Source organism: Mustela erminea, chromosome 7 (assembly GCF_009829155.1).
Source record: "Mustela erminea isolate mMusErm1 chromosome 7, mMusErm1.Pri, whole genome shotgun sequence".
Classification (NCBI taxonomy): domain Eukaryota; kingdom Metazoa; phylum Chordata; class Mammalia; order Carnivora; family Mustelidae; genus Mustela; species Mustela erminea.
Genome location: NC_045620.1, coordinates 56,365,026 through 56,382,757, shown reverse-complemented (window position 1 = coordinate 56,382,757; position 17,732 = coordinate 56,365,026). Strand labels below are relative to the sequence as shown.

The 17,732-nt window shown below is 48.3% G+C and overlaps 1 protein-coding gene across 2 annotated transcripts in view; it reads right to left on the bottom strand.

Moving 5' to 3' along the window:
- Window positions 1-10,565: 10,565 nt before the first annotated feature.
- Window positions 10,566-17,732, bottom strand: part of TGFBRAP1 (transforming growth factor beta receptor associated protein 1) — a 73,811-nt gene continuing 66,644 nt past the window's right edge. For both annotated transcript variants that reach the window (XM_032351691.1, XM_032351690.1), the window contains 2 exons: window positions 15,403-15,836; window positions 10,566-12,696 (listed from right to left, as the gene is read on the bottom strand). In XM_032351691.1, coding sequence (XP_032207582.1) covers window positions 12,520-12,696; window positions 15,403-15,836 — 611 coding nt within the window. In that variant the 3' untranslated portion in view covers window positions 10,566-12,519. The remainder of the gene's footprint in view (window positions 12,697-15,402; window positions 15,837-17,732) is intronic.

Below are 17,732 nucleotides of genomic sequence, written 5' to 3'. Positions count from 1 at the left end.
TGCTTGCTGGGTTTTGGTTTACATCTTCTCTTTAGCACTGCGGCACCTGAATTTTTTTTTTTTTTCCTGTGGGGCCTGGGTAGCTACTATGGTAATAAATGTTCCAGAGGCGACGTGGGAGAGCCTCGCCCCAGAAAATGAGACACAAATAAGCCTCAGAAGTGTTATCCTAATCCTGACTACCCCTAAAAATCCACTACCTTCTTGTCTTGAATCTCGAGACGTTTTGTCCTGTTGCTGGGACAAAATGAAGGCAAAGTTTCTTTAGGTCATTCTGACAACCAAGCCAAGCAATGAAATTCTAGATCAATTCCTGACCACTGGGACTATCTTCCCCAACATGAATCACAGCACATGCTGCTTTGGACTAAAAACCCCACTCCATGGACTCCTGGGTGGCTCAGCGGGTTAAGGTCTGCCTTTGGTTCAGGTGATGATCTTAGAGCCATTAAATCAAGCCCCACCTTGGGCTCTGCTTGAGGTTCTCTCTCTGCTCCTACCGCTCTTTTTCTTTCTCAAAAATAAATAAATAAAATCTTTAAAACAATAACCTTATTTCCCTCTCCTTGAGGTCCACGTCAGCAAGGTGGGCTCTCTACTCAGGAGCTGCCCCACTCAGGTTCCTTTCATCCAGTTTCCCATTAACTCTCCAGGGTCCTGTCTTCTTTGTGGTGCATTTGGGCAGTGGCCGCGGCTGTGTTTGGCTCCTGAGGAAAGAAAGGGTGGGATAAGACACACCCACACTTCTTTGGTCTTCTGCAGCCAGGAGCTGAGTCACATGACCACAGCCAGCTGCAAAGGAGGCTGGGAAATGGAGTCCCCATCCGGGGAACCTGTGACGACGTACAGCTTTCTTAGCTAGGAAGGGGAGAGGATTTGGTGGATTCCCAGCAGTTTCTGCCAAAATACCACGATTTTGAAAAGCAAGGGATCCTAGCAGACATATTAATTCTGAAATCTTAAGCACAAATTTCATAAGGGAGCCTTGCTCCTTGTAAAATAAACACACCTCTATTCCATCAACCCAAGAAGGGTGCCTCTTCACCTCCAGCCCTCAACATACAGGGACCTACATCCGCAGAGAAAAAACTGCACGCATTTATGCCTGGGCTAAGGTAAAGCCGCCACATTTAATCTTTGAGACGCAGAAGAAGGGAAACAAAGTGTAACCATTTGAAAATTTGTAGTCACGAAGAAATGAATTTGGCCTAGATATTTTTTTAAAAATTACTATTTAAAACAACAGTCAAGGGCGCCTGGGTGGCTCAGTGGGTTAAGCCGCTGCCTTCGGCTCAGGTCATGATCTCAGGGTCCTGGGATCGAGTCCCGCATCGGGTTCTCTGCTCTGCGGGGAGCCTGCTTCCTCCTCTCTCTCTCTCTGCCTGCCTCTCTGCCTACTTGTGATCTCTCTGTGTCAAATGAATAAATAAAAAATAAAATAAAACAACAGTCAACAGTGATTGAAACCAACTCTGCCCAAGAATTTAATTATGTTCAAGGCAAGAGTATAATTTCAAGGTTTTGCCTATGGTACGGAGGAGACAGGTTGCCCATGGCAAGGTGGACCACCAGGGAGTGTGGGAGGGGGCTCAGGCCTGGCTGCGGCAATTTAACTATTCATGAAAAAGGAGGGCGTGGGGCCCCCCAGCTGGGAGGTTAACATCTGGATTCTGCAAGAATAAAGAGGTTTGAAGGCAAAGGCATTGTGTGCACGTGTCTGCGTGTGTGCGCACGCGCACCCTCCTAATTTCGGGCAGGTGTCCAGGGTTCCTTTAGCAGACCCTCCCAGCCTACCTTCTGCTCTCTTGTCTTTCGTCTTGGAGAAGCCGGGGACAAGGTGTTCTAGGGACAAGAGGAGTGCCCGAGATTGCCTGACTAAGAGAGCCAACCGGGAGGGGCTGCGGCTCAGACAGATTTTTTTTTTCTCATTAGTCTGATAACAACAGAAAGAACTTACCTATAGGACCACAACTTTACCTTTTTGCGATCACAGATATGAGGATGCTGATAAGCAAGTTCAGCCTTCTGAGGTGCTCCGATAAATGCCTGAAGTTCCCCCAAGGCCCAGATAGGTAGAACAGAGAGATCCCTTGCTCTGGACCTGCGTGTTGCACCCTCTCTGTGCTTCTGGCAATGGCTATTCTTTTGCCAGTCATTGCAATTGAGGGGGGAAATAGCCAAGCTCACTTTGGGAAGCAATTCTTTTTTAGAAGATTTTATTTGTTTATTTGAGAGAAAGAGCAAGCAGGGAGGGGAGAGGCAGAGGGAGAGGGAGACAGAGGAGCAGGCAGACACACTGGGCTCTTGATCTCAGGGATCTGAGATCACGGCCTGAGCAGATGAAAGGCAGACACTTAACTTCATGAGCCACCCAGGCGCCTCTGGAAGCCTTTTTAAAGACAGGTTTGCTGCTCCTTATTAACTGTCCTTTGTGGGGACTATATTTCTTACTTCTCCCCTCATTAAAGTGCCACTGCCCTTTTTCCTGGTCACAGTATTTTGCTGTACTGTCATGAAGTCTTAACAATGTTTTATTAAACCAAGAAGAGAGGGTCACTCACCTTGCCATAAAAGACAAACAAGACTGAACAATTTCAAATATGCATACGGAAAAATGGAAAGCTGAGTTTGCTTTCAAAGTGTGAACAGAGGCAATGGGCAAACATTAGGGGGAAAGAGGAGGCTCTTTCCCAAGGCTTTCCATATTTTCTGGAATTTGCTGGGCCTCTCTGGAAGTAGTCAGTCCAGGCTATTCAGGACGTGCCTCCTCCCTTGTGGGGAGCCCTAGGACTTCTGACATGCATCCAGCTAACACCTGCACTGTGGAGGTGGGTATTTCTGGACTGCACTCAGCCCGGATGAGACTCCTAGCTGTTTTCCCTATCCCCTGGCGTAGTGAGGATGCCCCGCAAGATTTTGTCACAAGGAGTCCGATCTCTGTTACACTTCGTACAAGCCTCTTCATTCCCTGGACCACTCCTCTGGTTTTCTTGGATCTTCCCTTCTCCTTCTGATAATGCCATAAGGAGACATAGGTAAACTTTTAATTAGATATGAGGGGACACTAATTCATTAAGGTGGTTTTTTTTTTTTTTAAGATTTTATTTATTTATTTATTTGAAAGAGAGAGAGAGGGAAAGAGAGTAAGCATGAGTTTCAAGGAGCAGAGACAGAGGGACAGGAAGCCCAGCTTGGGGATAGATCCCAGGACCCTGAAATCAGGACCTGAGCCGAAGGCAGACGCTTAGCAGACTGAGCCACCAAGGCGCCCCTAAAATTTAGATTTAGATTATGTAAAAGAACGGTATATTCTCCATCCTCATGAATGAATGATATCTAGTCTTAAGAAAAGTTGTAAAGAGAAGGGTGCCTGGGTGGCTTAGTCAGTTAAGCGTTTGACTTGATTTTAGGTCAGGTCATGATCTCAAGGTTGTGAGACTGAGCCCCACATCAGGCTTAACTCTGGGCCTGGAACCTGCTTAAGATTCTCTCTCTCCTCCCTCTCTCTCTCCCCTCCACTCACACTCACCCTCTCTCTCTAAAAAAAGAAAAGTTGTAAAGATCATATCTACTAATTTTTAAATTATAGATTTTTAAAATTTTAATTTGCTGCTTATAGAAGTGAAAACAGTGATTGGACTTGTTAACCCCAAAACAAAGAAAATTAAACGTGTTCTAAACTTTCATAATTAAAAAACACAATTGTATTTGTATGTAAGAAACATTTAAAAATGTATATTTCCTTTTGCAAAGTTCAGATCATGCTAAACCACGCCACAACTTCATAGCCTAGTTTTTTTGTTGTCGTTGTTTTTAACTTTATTTTTGTTTTTTCAAAGTGATTTCCGGTGGCTGGAAGTCTTCCATTGTGTAGATGTACCACAAGCTAAGTAACTGAAGTACTCTCTGTTTTTTGTGTATTTTCCCCCCATTTTCATCATCTTTAAAAACACTCTGTAATGAACAACCTTGGAGTAAATTTCTCTGCCGAGAAATTTTATATATATATTTATTTATTTAAAGACAATCTGTGGAAATTTATTCTTTCATCAGTTGTGCTTAAGATTTACCAACAACTTGACGGTGCCTGGGTGGCTCAGTTGGTTAAGCATCTGCCTTGGGCTCAGGTCATGATCCCAGGGTCCTGGGATTGATCCTCATGTGGGGCTCCCTGCTCTGCAGAGAGTCTGCTCGTCCCTCTCCCTCTGCTTCTCCCACTTCTGCCTCTCCCCTCTCTGCACGTACTTTGCCTCTCACTTTCTCTCTCTACTAAATAAATTAAAATCTTAAAAAAAAAAAAAAAAGAATTACCAACAACTTGAGAAAGTATATGGGCAGGTCATGAAGCACTTTCCATTAACCACCTATGGGCCCTCTGCCAACAAGCCAGGCAGAGACCCCTTTGGGCCTCAGTGAGATCACAAATTGGGTCATCGAGGTTGTGGGGGTAGAAAATAGGCATCCATCGTGACTGAGGAGGCATTGTACAAGAGCTCCATGGTTTTGGAAAAGCTAAAGGCCAATTAATACATATTCATGGATTACCTATAGAATGGAGTCCCAGAAATAACTGTTAAAGATAGTACACCTCCCAGAAACCTGGGCTAAGAGGACTATCTGTGTCAACAGCAGGCCAAGTGGAGTCAACCAACCCTTCAAACACAGCAGTGGTCTGGCTGGTGGGCTGGGCCCAGGAAGCGTTTCCAGACCATTCTATTTTCCGTGTCTCTGCTTCTGCGACTCTCAGGCAACATTTTCTACCCTGCTGTTCAAAACGTATTAAGTGTTTAAGTCCGATTCCCTGACCTGGGGAGCAGAATAGAATATAATTGTGGCTGCGCTGGTGGCCTGATCCAAAGGACGTATTAGCCATTTCTCTTTTCTTCTGTCCTGCGGTGCTTTGACGTTGTGGCCTTGCCGCCTATGGACAGAATGCCACTCCCAGGGCCAGCTAATTCCTAGAGAGAGTATATAGTTCGCCTACCAGTGCATTGCATAAATAGGAAACCCCAGTCCAGGGACCACAACCCCACCACCTTGTCTGAGGCTCCCACGCTCTCAGCCACTCTTCACCTCCCCTGCTGGGGAGCAGGGCCTGGGACTGGACAACCAAGGACAGACTCTACACACCCCAGAGCCTGTTGAAATCATTCCAACTACCCACCCCTAAGCCTGTTTCCCCTGCCACACCTATTCCTTCCCTGGGAAACCACCGAAAAAGACTCTTGCACACACTACCCATCCTTTCCCTGTGCTACCTGATTCTGCCCCCCTCCCCAGGATTCCTTGTGCCGCTCTGATGGCATGGTCCCCCCTCTTGGGATCTGAGCATAAGGACTAACTTTTCAACAGCAATCATCTCCTGGTCTGCTGGCTTTTCGATACCCTGACGTGTCTATTAATATACTACATTTTAAAGCAAGGGATTCTTCAAGTAAACTGGCTAACACAGTTTGTATTGTGCCTTTCTCGGTGGGGGTGGGGGGGCTTCCTTTCCCATGTTATTAAAAACTATGAAAAGATGAAGGGGCAAAAATCCTAGGTGCAGCAGTTGGCCATGGCTGCCCCGGCGGGTGGGGACAGTGGGTCATTCCGCAGCACAAGCACTTGTGTTTTTCCTTCTGCCGAGAAGCAGGCTGAAGCCTCAGCCCCCCCCCCCCCCCCGCCTCATCCATCACTACCCCCTGCCTGCTCTCCAGACTGCAGTCAAACTGAGTCTCTGTTTTCAAGGGGCTACCGTCCTACTCACCTCTTCCCTCTGCCAGGAGCACTTCCTTTCCGAGGGCTCCTCGTCTATGCTGTGGGTGTACCTGCATTGTCTCTTCTTGGCATTTGTCCCACTGTGCTGTCCTTATCTCTAAGGTGAGCTGTAGCAGGGCCGGGCCAGATGTGTCTTTTTGAATGTTTTTTGTTTAAAGATTTATTCAATAGAGAGAGAGCACACACATACTTGTGAGCAGGGGGAGGGGGCAAGAGAGAGGGAGACAAGCAGCCTCCCTGCTGAGTGCTGAGCCCAATGTGGGGCTCAATCCCAGGACCCTGAGATCATGACCTGAGCCGAAACGGAGAGTCAGAGGCTTAATGGACTAAGCCACCCAGGCGCCCCTTTCTCACCGTTTTATCCACCGAACTTAGCACAATACCTGTCACATAGCAGTCTTCCAGCCTATGCTTGAGGGATGAATGAATGATCGAATATATGACTAAATGAACGCATAAACTGAAACATGAAAAACCACATTAAACTGACATTAAATACAATTTCTGGTAACGTGAGTCTTTGAGCCCCCTCTGCTGTTTTTCTCTACGGCAAGGTTGGTTCTAATTCTGCAGTTGCTTGAATAGGACAGTAACGTGGAGCGAGTCACGGTGGCAGTGGCTGCCCCGGGAGGGATGGTAGCCGTTTGGCATGGAGGACAGCGCTAGACAGCTCCCACGCAGCAAGCCAGCCATCCTCCCCATCCCCTGGATGGCATCCAGGCACAGCCCCTGTCGGGTTGGGAATAGCTGACCTTCCATCAGCTGCGAAGAAGCAGCTCATTTTCCAGTATTTCCATCAACACATCAACAAGGTATCTGGAAATTCTATCAGTAGGCGCACAAATCAGAATTTGGCATAGCACCAGCAGGATGCCAACGTTCAACCACGTTAGACCACCCTGATGGGAGCAGAGACGATGCTCACACACTCGACTGGGCTTTGTACTCTTTCCTTGTTGACAAGATTTGTGCTGATTTTGAACTCATTTTCAAAGGTCCCCCATAAGGCCATCTGGAAGCTCTGTGTGTGGATCTGTTTTAACCCAGTGGGAGAGATTAGGACAACAGACAACTTTTCGATGGTTAGTACAGGGTTATATCTTACATGTTGATGAGAATAATGTGATGCATAAACAATGAATCTTGGAACACTAAGAACATAAAGTTAAAAAAAGAATAATATAAAGTAGCAATTCTAATTTTATATAAAATACATATCAGCAGATGGCCTACATATGCATGCTTTGTGTAACTAAGTATACTGTATAAAAGCTATGAAACTGAGTACTGCTCAGCCTTAAAAAGAAAGAAGATACTGACATATGCTACATGGGTGACTTTTGAGGACATTATGCTGAATGCAATAAACCAGTCACAAAAGAACAAATACTGTGACTTATAGGAGGTCCATAGTAATGCAATTCATAGAGCCACAAAGTAGAATGGGGGTACTGAGGGGCTGGGGGAAAGAGGGTGGGGAGTAAGTGTTTACTGGGCACACAGTTGCACTTTGGGAAGGAAAGAGTTCTGGAGAGAGTGGTGAGGGAACTATGAAGGTACTTAATATCACTGAATTTAAACTGAAAAATAATCAGTTAAAATGGCAAATTTTGTTATGTATATTTTATGACTTAAAAAAATCCATGAAAATGATAAGAAGACTAACCCACAGAAAATGTATTTTCATACAGCCATACTATGGTAACTTTTTTTTTGACCGAAAATGGATTTTGACTATACCTCATATAAAAAAAATTGAACACAGTCTTGTAAATTAAGTGAAAGCACAAAAAATTCAAATGCCTTTAGATATGTACAATGGGAAATGCTAATTCTAAAGAAAGCGAAAGTTTAGTGTTGTGGTTTATTTGTAAGCTAAAGTCAACAGTTGGCGGTCAATCAGCAATGCGTTGAAAAACACTTTAGAACAGCCGTGGGGGTTGACACGGAGCTGAGAGCAGAGGTAGGAGGGGGTAGGGGCAGCCCTACTATGCTAATGTTATGGTGCACATTAGGTACTCCAGGTAAATCACTGACACGTGTGGATGAAAGAGGCCGAGGCTAGGACGAGTTATCAGATGGGTACCAACGGTGCCATGTGCTGTGTATCGATGCTCATAAGCCTAGTGAGATGAGGCTGGGTATCTGTCTCCCCAGCTCAGTTGGGGACTCCAAGGAAAAACTGGTCAATCGAAACAAACGGAAAACCTTCGCTAGAAGATGACCCTGACAGTGAAGGATTGTGGGAGAGCTTGGGCACAGGCTGAGACCCACAATCCTCTGGGGGCAGCATTTGGTCTCAAAGGCTAGACCACACCGACTCCATTCCTTTGCCCCGATTTCCTGAAGGGTCCTCAGATACCATACAGCTCCAACTCCGGTCTACAGAGCACACCACCAAGGTCTAGGCGATGGGACTGGCCCCGGCCCCCAGCTGGGTGTGTTGGAGCCCGACCCAGGCTCCCCGGAGTCTAGTGGTGACATGTTCCTTCCCGAGCCTCACTTGGCCTGTTGAGCAGCCTGTCGTGCTTCTGAGCCCCTGCCGGCCACATGTCTCATTTATTTTTTTATTTTTTTTTTTTTAAAGATTTTATTTATTCATTTGACAGAGAGAAATCACAAGTAGATGGAGAGGCAGGCAGAAAGAGAGAGAGAGGGAAGCAGGCTCCCTGCTGAGCAGAGAGCCCGATGCGGGACTCGATCCCAGGACCCTGAGATCATGACCTGAGCCGAAGGCAGCGGCTTAACCCACTGAGCCACCCAGGCGCCCCCACATGTCTCATTTAACTGATACACAGCTCCGGACCGCAGACTGAACTACAGCTGTTTGTTTCCCTTGCCCGGCTGTGAGCGAAAGAAAAGCAGGCTTCGTTAATTCCAGTGCTTACAACTGAACAAGGTATTAACAAGCTTTTAGATGGCACTCGAGCCATTTAGCATTTTCAAGGTGAAAGGGCCTCTGGTCCATATGGTCTAGATTCTTGTACATTTTCATTCCCGACTCTGAGGCTGACAGATCCGCCAGGAGCAAATGGGGTGTTAGTACCTAATTAATCTAACACAAGCCACGGCCCATTTCACGGAGTCAGGCGCCAGTCTTTGCTTCTACCAAGTCACATTTAGGACATCGATTTACACTCTTTTTCTCTCGCAGCTGCTTGGCCTTGTAATATTCTGCTAGGCAGTGGGAATCTATCACTTTTCCCTTTTTAGTCAGGTTTGGAAGCCTAAGCACCCATTCATTGATTCATTCATTCATTCATAGAGAGCGTGTGAGCAGGGTGGGGAGATGTGGAGGGAGCAGGAGAGAGAGTCCCAAGCAGGCCCCATATCCAGCATGGAGCCCAATGCGGGGCTCGGTCTCACCACCCTGAGATCGTGATCTGAGCTGAAAGCAAGTCAGATGCTTAACCGACTGACCAGCCCCCTTTCAATCTTTAATATGCCAATGAACCACAGGATATAATATAGAACAAGAAAAGGATACGTAACTCGTTGCTTTGTGACTTTCAGAGAGCGGCAACACTGCTGTGTGAGTACTCCAGTCAACCCTGGGTTGGTTGCTGGTTTTGGCGAAGCACCAGGAGGGGAGCTCAGCTGAGGGGGACTGGAGCTCTTGCTCTTGTCCTCCCAAGAAAATCACCTCACCAACCTGTGCCTCAGTTCCTGCAACCTGAGATATGGATGCCACCCGACACCTCGCCTTTACTGTCACCCACACGTATTTGGACTCTAACAGCCTGACTGCCAGGCACGATAGGGTTACCGCTGTCAGGGGCTCTCCTCAGGGCTGCCACGGCACCCAGAATGGAATAAGAAACACGGCAATTTGCTGTGAAATTCATTCCACCGTGTTTCTCACAGACGTGCTACGAACAAGATTCTATGGAAGTCAAATGTAAAAGGTGAAAGAAAGTTCTAGTCCTTGACTCTGTTCAGAGTTAGAAATCCAAGGGCAGCAGGCTTACTTAAAGAGCGTCTGGCTACGAGGTGAGGTATGGAAGAAGCGACCAGAAATCTCCTTTGCTAAAGACCTTAGGGTAATGACTACTGTGAAGGTAACAAATGTCAAGGGGCACCTTGAGAACATGCAGGAGGTACCTTCAGAAGTAGAGCATTTAAAGTTCAGTCAAGTAGGAACAAAGAATTTGAGGGGCGGCCAGGGAACGTCGGCTTCAGGTGCTAGGAGGAGCCATGGGGTCCGGGTGAGTAGGTTCCAAAGCTCCTATGACTAGGTACTGTGCAGGTGGAAGTCATCACCCAGCCAAGATGATTTTTATAAACACATATAAAAAATTACAGAAAGAACAAAGAATTAAAAGAATTTTAATAAAATCAACAAGTTTACATTTGTACATCTTGTGTATTTGGGACCTGACCAGGGGTGAAGGATAAAGTTGCAAGGACAAAGGTTTCCAGAGGGGGAAAGCAAGCAAAAAGCAAGGGCTACCCTAGCTGTGTGACGGGCATCGGTTTGACAGCGCGACCCCATGGCCACCTGAGCTGCTCTGGACTCCTGACCTCAGAAAGCACATTTACCAAGCTCATGAGCATGAACTCTTCGGCTCTCAGGCCCATTGCACCACGCCCTCAGGGGCACTGCCACGTCAACACCTGACAGGCAATGGCAGAGAAACAGTTCCTCATATTCAACAGTATTTATTGCCCATAGAATATTAATGCCAACTGGGTTCAGTTCATGCTGTTTTAACTAGAGTGGTTACATAGAACCTAATGAGGGGAGGAAAGGGTTGAGCAATGTTCTAATTGTTCCAGTTAACGCCACAGTCACAAAACAGCAGGCCTTTAGAAAGAACCATGTATTTATTTTAAAAATCTGATTTGTGAAAAGGGCCCGTGGGAGTCAGACAAAGAGGAGAGCAAGGTACGGTTCTGAACATAGGAGATGACTTGACTTTAATCCCCGTCATTCTAAAGGATGACAAACGTTTCAAAACACTGACCCATGTTCAGAGAGAGAGCGGAGACTAGTGTCCCCATTTTAGGAATGAGCAATCACAAGGCGCTCTCCACATTGTACCCACTTTGTGTCCAGTGAAACAGTGCTTTCAGCAGTGTGATACGGCGCGTGCTAGGGACCTGCTCTCTGAGGCAGAAAACGCGACCTCGCGAGTTGTCATGGTAGCGCGCGCGGTTGCAAGACCATTCCGTAGCAGTCACCCACAGGGTCGATTCACGACTGGGCTTCTACTTCGCCCCCGTCGACATCGTATGTGGTTGAGTCACAAGGAGAACTTCTTCATCGTTGATTCTTTAGCTGGAGACGCAGCTAGGGAAGAATGCAGGCGCGCTATTGCTTTCTTGTGCCACTTAGAATCGCTGAAGGAAGAAGACTGACCATGATTAGTACAGGAGAACACTGTTTCGAGAACGGACCATGAATTCTTTGGCCCCCGCTCTGTCAGGCTTGGGGTGACGGCGAGGGGCTGTATCCCAGGGTCCTCCCCTTGTGACACACACAAGCTAATGCTTGCTTTCCCGGCATTGTGGCAGGGGGTACAGTGTCTTGTGTGAGTTCCGGACAGAATCATTCATCCCAGTGAAGAAATTCGAAAGAGGGCAGTGAAGTAAGGACAACTTCGGCTTCTCCGCGATGTCTGGCAGAAACACAGTGAGTCCCCCAGTCTGTGGTGAACAAGGGGGACCCCTCCCGTGGGTTCAGGAAACCTCAGAGCAGGCGTGTAAAGTGCTGGGAGGTAAGGCAGCCTGACTGGACTTCCTCATCGGGGTGTGCAGAAGCGCCCGGCGGGAAAGATGACATCTCGGACACAGGCAAGGGCAGCTGCCACCCACTGCCTGCCCTGCTGAGGGTGTGAAGTTCAAACCGGCCTCTCGTGAAACTCCACGTGGCTTGTGCTCATAACGTTTCCCTTTTCATTTCCCGAGCGGTCAGTAGGAGGTACATTTTAACAGGAAAAAAAAAAAAATGTCCCTAACGGATACAACAGATAAGTTTCCAAAGAAGAGAAAAACTGCAGAGATGACAGAACTTCAAATAACAATTTTTAGTCAAACATGGCCATCATGGAGTTTCAAAATCAGCAGGTAGCGTGACAGGACAGGAAAGTGCCGCAGGCCTCCTGTCTGCTGTCCTCTTTCAGGTGGTGGGGGCGGCAGCTTGTCACCTGGGCTTTAGCACTTTCCGATGAGTCCTCGACTTCCCCGAGAGGGGGTATTTGGGTAAACAAGGCAGAATCCTTTAGGGGTTGAGAGCCGGATGGGAAGTAGGCAAGAACAAAGACTCCCCCAAGGTCAGCCGTTTCTAAGGGCAAAGGCAGAGCCCACGAGGTAATCCTGGAAACAGCCCCCAACCCCCCGCGCCCCCTAAGGCCGTGCTCCTCACCCTGCCCGGGGACAGCTACATCTCTGGGCCACCCTGAAGCAGACATTTCCAGTGCAAATGCATTTTTGAAGACTGAGGCGCAGGGGCGGGGACAGGGGCGTCCAGCTTGTCTGGACGGCATGGGGAAGGCTCATTTTTCTCTCAAAGTAGACATTTATTTGGGATTACTGTGTCCTGGGACGGGCGAACCCTGATGTGTCTTGTTTCAGGATCTCCTGTGAACATTCAGGGTGGAGTGGTCAGCAGCGAAAAGCCCCTGTTTCACATTGACTGCAGTCTCCCAGCGCCCAGATGTCACTCCCTGGCTGACACCAGTGCAGCGGCTTTCCGCTCTCTGCACCCAGCAGGCTCGGTAAAGAACTCAGGGTCCTCCTTGCGCCCTCCGGTGGGCCTCTTCAAGTCCGAGCACCAGGGCCGGGGGAGCTGGGGTTCGTGTGTCTGCTGGCGGCACAGTGGGTGTGGACGAGCCCACCGTTTGGGTATCTAACAAACACAGGCTCACAGAAGGGATTTTGGCACATCTGGCAAAGCTTTTTGTCCGAGAGCTGAACTGAGCTTCCTTTCAACTTCATCTGAAAAAATAAATAAATAAATAAATAAAAGAGTTATACCACAGCAGACACGCGTCACCCTACAGATCTCGAAACAGAACATTAGAGGTGAAAATAAACAAAAACGTCCCGAGTAACTGGAGAAGTAAAAATAATAGTAATAAAAAATTTTTTTTAAAGATTTTATTTATTTATTTGACAGAGACAGAGACAGTGAGAGAGGGAACACAAGCAGGCTTCCTGCTGAGCAGGGAGCCCAATGTGGGGCTCAATCCCAGGACCCTGGGATCATGACCTGAGCCGAAGGCAGAGGCTTAATGACTGAGCCACCCAGGCACCCCCTCCCTACAATTTTTTTTAAAAAATGCTATGGAACTGCTTTCTTGTTTCATGAAAAGCACTTGCTGCTTGCCTCACCCAGGTATTTCTATGCAGACCCTCTCTCAAACATTTCCTGAGCTCTGAGTTTGCACAAGGTCTGTCAGAAAGTGACGTCACGTCCGAGCTGGGTAAGCCCTTTAGATGATCTAGTTCCCGGGTCCTCTCATTTGCAAACAAGAAAAGCAAGGCACAAATAAGGGACTCCATCAAAGCCATATATGGTCGATTGGTGGCACTGCCCTGCCTGGTTCTGGGAAATATCCTTTCATTTGTTTAAAGGTCACTAACCAAACCAGGCTGTACCTCCCCAGACCCTGACTGATAAAAAGGACTACAATTTTGCAAGAAGAAGCCTTTTTGCACAGTTCACTGGTGCCTGCGCAGGCAAGCTGGCCTACCGGCAGGATCAAACCCAACTTAGGGAAGTCACCCTGTACTCCTCAGTTTTCATCAATCCTTCAACAAACGTTTAACACCTTTGAGACGCTGGGCTTGGCTCTAGGGACAGCTCTAGACAGCTGAACTCCCTGCCCCCAACGAACCCGGAGAAACAATGAAGGGAGACGACGGTGGCTCTGTGCAGGAATGTGTGGGTGAGCAAAGGAGGGGGTTTCCTGCTCGAAGGGGCAGGAAGGTTTCAGGAAGGAAGAAATTCTAAGGCTGCGTTGTGAGCAGGTGGTCAGCAGGCCCCAAAGGAAAGGTTAAGACTGTGTCAGAGGGAACTGCAGGTACCAAGGCCGTATGTGTGAAACAGTCACATCAAGGAGGTTCCATGTGTCCCGGGAAGCAGGGAAAGATGGAGAGGGTCAGGCCAAAGGAGGGGAGATGGGACGTTCCAGGCCTCAGCTCCCCTTCTAGAGAGTCATGAAGACTTCCATGTGAAAGGGCCACATCAGGTTCCCGCTCTGGAAAGATCCCTGGGCTGACTGCATGGAGTGTGGGCCTCACAAGAGAGAAGTCTCCAGAAGGGGATCTATACTGGGGTTCTGTTGTGGACTGAATGTTAATATCCCCCACCACCTCCCAAATTCCTATGTTGAAGCTCTGATTTTCAATGGGGTGGTATCTGGGGCCTCTGGGAGGTAACTGGGTGGGGCTCCCAGGATGGCACTGGGGCCATTACAAGGAGAGGAATAGAAGTGGCCAGGATGTGGAGAAGAGGAATGCTTGTGCACTGTTGGTGGGAATGCAAACTCGTGTAGAAGAGGATGGAGGTTCCTCAAAAAAGCAACAGAACTACCTCGTGATTAGGCAATTCCACTTCTGGGTATTTATCTGAAGGAAACTGAAACGCTAACTCGAAACACTAACCCCCAAGTTCACTGTAGCATAAGTCACAATAGCCAAGGCATAAAAAAGCTTAGGTGTTCCTCAATGAATAAAGAAAATGCAATATATTTATATGATGGAATACTACTCAGCCATGAAAAGGAGGGAAAGCTCACCAGCTGTAACAACATGAATGGACCTAGAAGGTATCAGCAAAGTGAAATAAGTCATACAGAAGAAGACAAATACTGTATGATCTCACTAATAGATGGAATCGTAAAAAAAAAAAAAAAAGCCCAACTCACAGAAACAGAATGGACTGGCCGTTGCCACAGGTGGGGGCAATGGGTGAAGTGGGTTGAAAGTGGGATGTGACGTAGACCATGGAATCTACAGTTAACACTACCGTATTATATATTTAAAAGTTGCTAAGAGAACGGATCTCAAAAGTTCTCATCCTAAGAAAAAGACCTATAATTATGTGCGGTGACAGGGGTTAACCAGACATAGTGTGATGATCACATCACCACACACGGAAATATCAAATCATTGTACTGTACACCTGGGACTAATATAAAAAAAAGAAGAGGAAGAGAGACCAGCACTTGCCCTCTCTGTGCCATGTGAGGACACAATGAAAGATGGCTGTCCATGGCACTGGTTCCTGCAGCCCAGCCCACCAGCTGGGGACCTAGAATGTGGAGGTATGAGCTGGCCTAGGATCCATGTCTGGGCTCTTCCTGTGCTATGTGACTTCCCTGGGCCTCAGGGTATGGGGAGAATGGCAGGAGACACGGCAGGAGACAGCTGAGATGATGACCTGACCCATGCTGCCCGGCGTAGGACGCTGCCTGGAACACCATCCAAGCATCGCCGTCTAGCCGGGGAGAAGAACGGCACCTGCCAGTCCAGCTCCCGCCTCTGCTTCCACATACCTGGGCTTCTACGTGAGCAGAATCAAGTATTTGAGGTGCTGAAGGTGCAGAGAAGATGCACCCAGAACTACCTGAAATAGAACGTGACCCCTCCCCCCCAGCCCCCCACCACTGGGGTCTAGAAGCCACGATAAGCTCTCACCTTATCGTACTTGTAGATCAGGTTTTCGGACTTGGCCAGGCCCAGAGCCACCTGAGTGGTCCTGCGGGCGTGCACGCTATTCCGGACAGCCCCGGTTAGGAATGGGCGCAGCAGCTGCACCGACCAGCTGCCTGGCAACAGCGGTAGGACCCGGGCGGCGTCGAAATCGGCCGCGTGGTGGTTCAGGAGGTCCGTGGCGGCCACGGCCAGCTCAGGCGCGGCAGGGCCGGGCTGGAGGTACATGGCCAGCAGCGTGTGGAAGAGCCGCTGCCGGTATGGCGGGTCCCTGCCCTCAGAGCGCCACAGGCAGTAGTCCTCGGCCGCTGCGAAGTCCCGCAGCTCGTGCACCAGGATGCGCAGGGCCTCCTCGTGCTCCTCCAGCTTCCCGTGCAGGATGGCGCTCTCCATGGGAAGCCCGGCACCCCGGGTTCTATCTGCGTGGCAGCAGCCTGTGGTTAGAGCCAGCCCCGGCTTGCCCCCCCATCGCCCGGTGCTCTCCACTCAAGAAAGGGCAAAGCGTGCCCGGCGACCTAGGCAGTTCACACAAGGCTTGCTTGGACCTCCGTGCCACAGAGCTGGGTGTTTCCAAAGGGGAAACTCCCTACTCACAGGGAGAGCCTTATGGCAGAATACACATTTTTAATAATGCTTAGTGACTGAACAGAACAAATGACCTGTCATCCTGGTAGGCCCTGGCGAAACCTGAGTATCACGGCCACAGGCCTCCAATTAATCCGGCATCGTTCCTACTTTCCTAGTACGGGATCTTTCAACTATGGCAAAAAGGCACTTTATTGATTTAAATTCAGACACTAACCCTTCCTGGCAAAAAAGTGCCGTGAACCCCTTTATTCCAATTTAAACTATATTTCATGTGAAGGAGTGTGGGTTCCTATCGTTAAAAATCCCTATTGATGTGACTCTAAAGCTCTTCTTTTGTTTCTTCTGCAATCTGAGTTTTAAGGCTGTATGGAAAATGACACCAACCCATAATTTTTAAAAATAGGACTTATTTCACAGGGTCGTTGTGGAAAGCATCATAATGCACGCCAAGCGTACTGACCTGGGCCCGGCACATACAGCCGCCAGTCCTCATTATTCAGATTCCATATTCATGAATTGGCTTGCTTGCCCAAATTCCCATGGAATCCCCAAACCAGCAGTCACAGGGCTTTCAGGATTATTTGCGGACACGCACAGGCTGGCACACAATTGGAGCCACCGGCCATGCACGGTCCCAGATGAGGCCCTGTGAGGCCATTGAGGCACTGCCTTCTTGTGGCAGCCCTCATTCTGCAAACAGTCCTCTCCAGGATTTACTCAGTGCCACAATTTTTGAGTTTTTGTGCTTTTTCTCTTGGTGACATTGCCATTTAAAATGGGCCCCAAGCACAGTGCTGAGGTGTGGCCTCATGCTTCCAAGCACAAGCGGGCTATGATGTGCCTTATGGAGAAAATGTGTGTGTCAGCCTGAGCTAGAGTTCTGCTAGCTCTGAGTTCAATGTTAACCAATCAACAGTACCTATTAAATAAGGTGTCTTAAACAGAAGCTCTCGTAAAACAAGTTAACGTACTGATGGGTGATGAAAATGTGATCAGCGGTTTGCAGGAACCTGACCCTGTACTTCCCTGGGAGCAACCGTTCAGGATTCAGTAATTCAGTGTTTGTGGAGACTTTATAGAATGTAACTATGGCAAATGATGAGAATGGACTGTAGGTAATAGTCAAAAAACTGTCAGTGCCATTAAAGTCAGAGAAATATATTATTAATCCCAGTAAAAACAAATCTGAAAATTCTATGATGTCAAATGTATCAAGAAACTAGCTAATTCTACTGGGTGTACGCACCGTGCTGCCTCGTGGCACTTTATACAACACAAAAACCACAGACTCTGCAACCCAAGGAAATGAAAACCAGGCTCCCGTCCAAGATACCTGCCTGCCTTCCTATGGCTCAGGGCTCAGTGACAGCCCTGAGCTGGGGACAGTGCCAGCTGGCACAGCCTGGTCCAAACACTGGTGCCATAACAATGAACTGGGATTCAAGCGTGCCGAAGCCTAGTAAGGCAGTTTAAATGAAGGCACGCTCAACAGATAAGACAGACTTCCAAACTCCCTGGGCAGCTTTGTGTCATCAGCTAAAGAGCCCACGTCTGTTTGTAGAGGGCGGAGGCCTGAGAAGCTTCGCCCTACCCTGCAGGCAGGCTGACTTAGGGCCAAAAGAGGCTCAAGGACTCCCCTCGGTGGATTCAAGGAGAGACACTGGAGCCTTCGTCAGCTCCTTCCCTCCTTGCTGGGGAACCGGGATGGAGGAGAGACCGGTGAACTG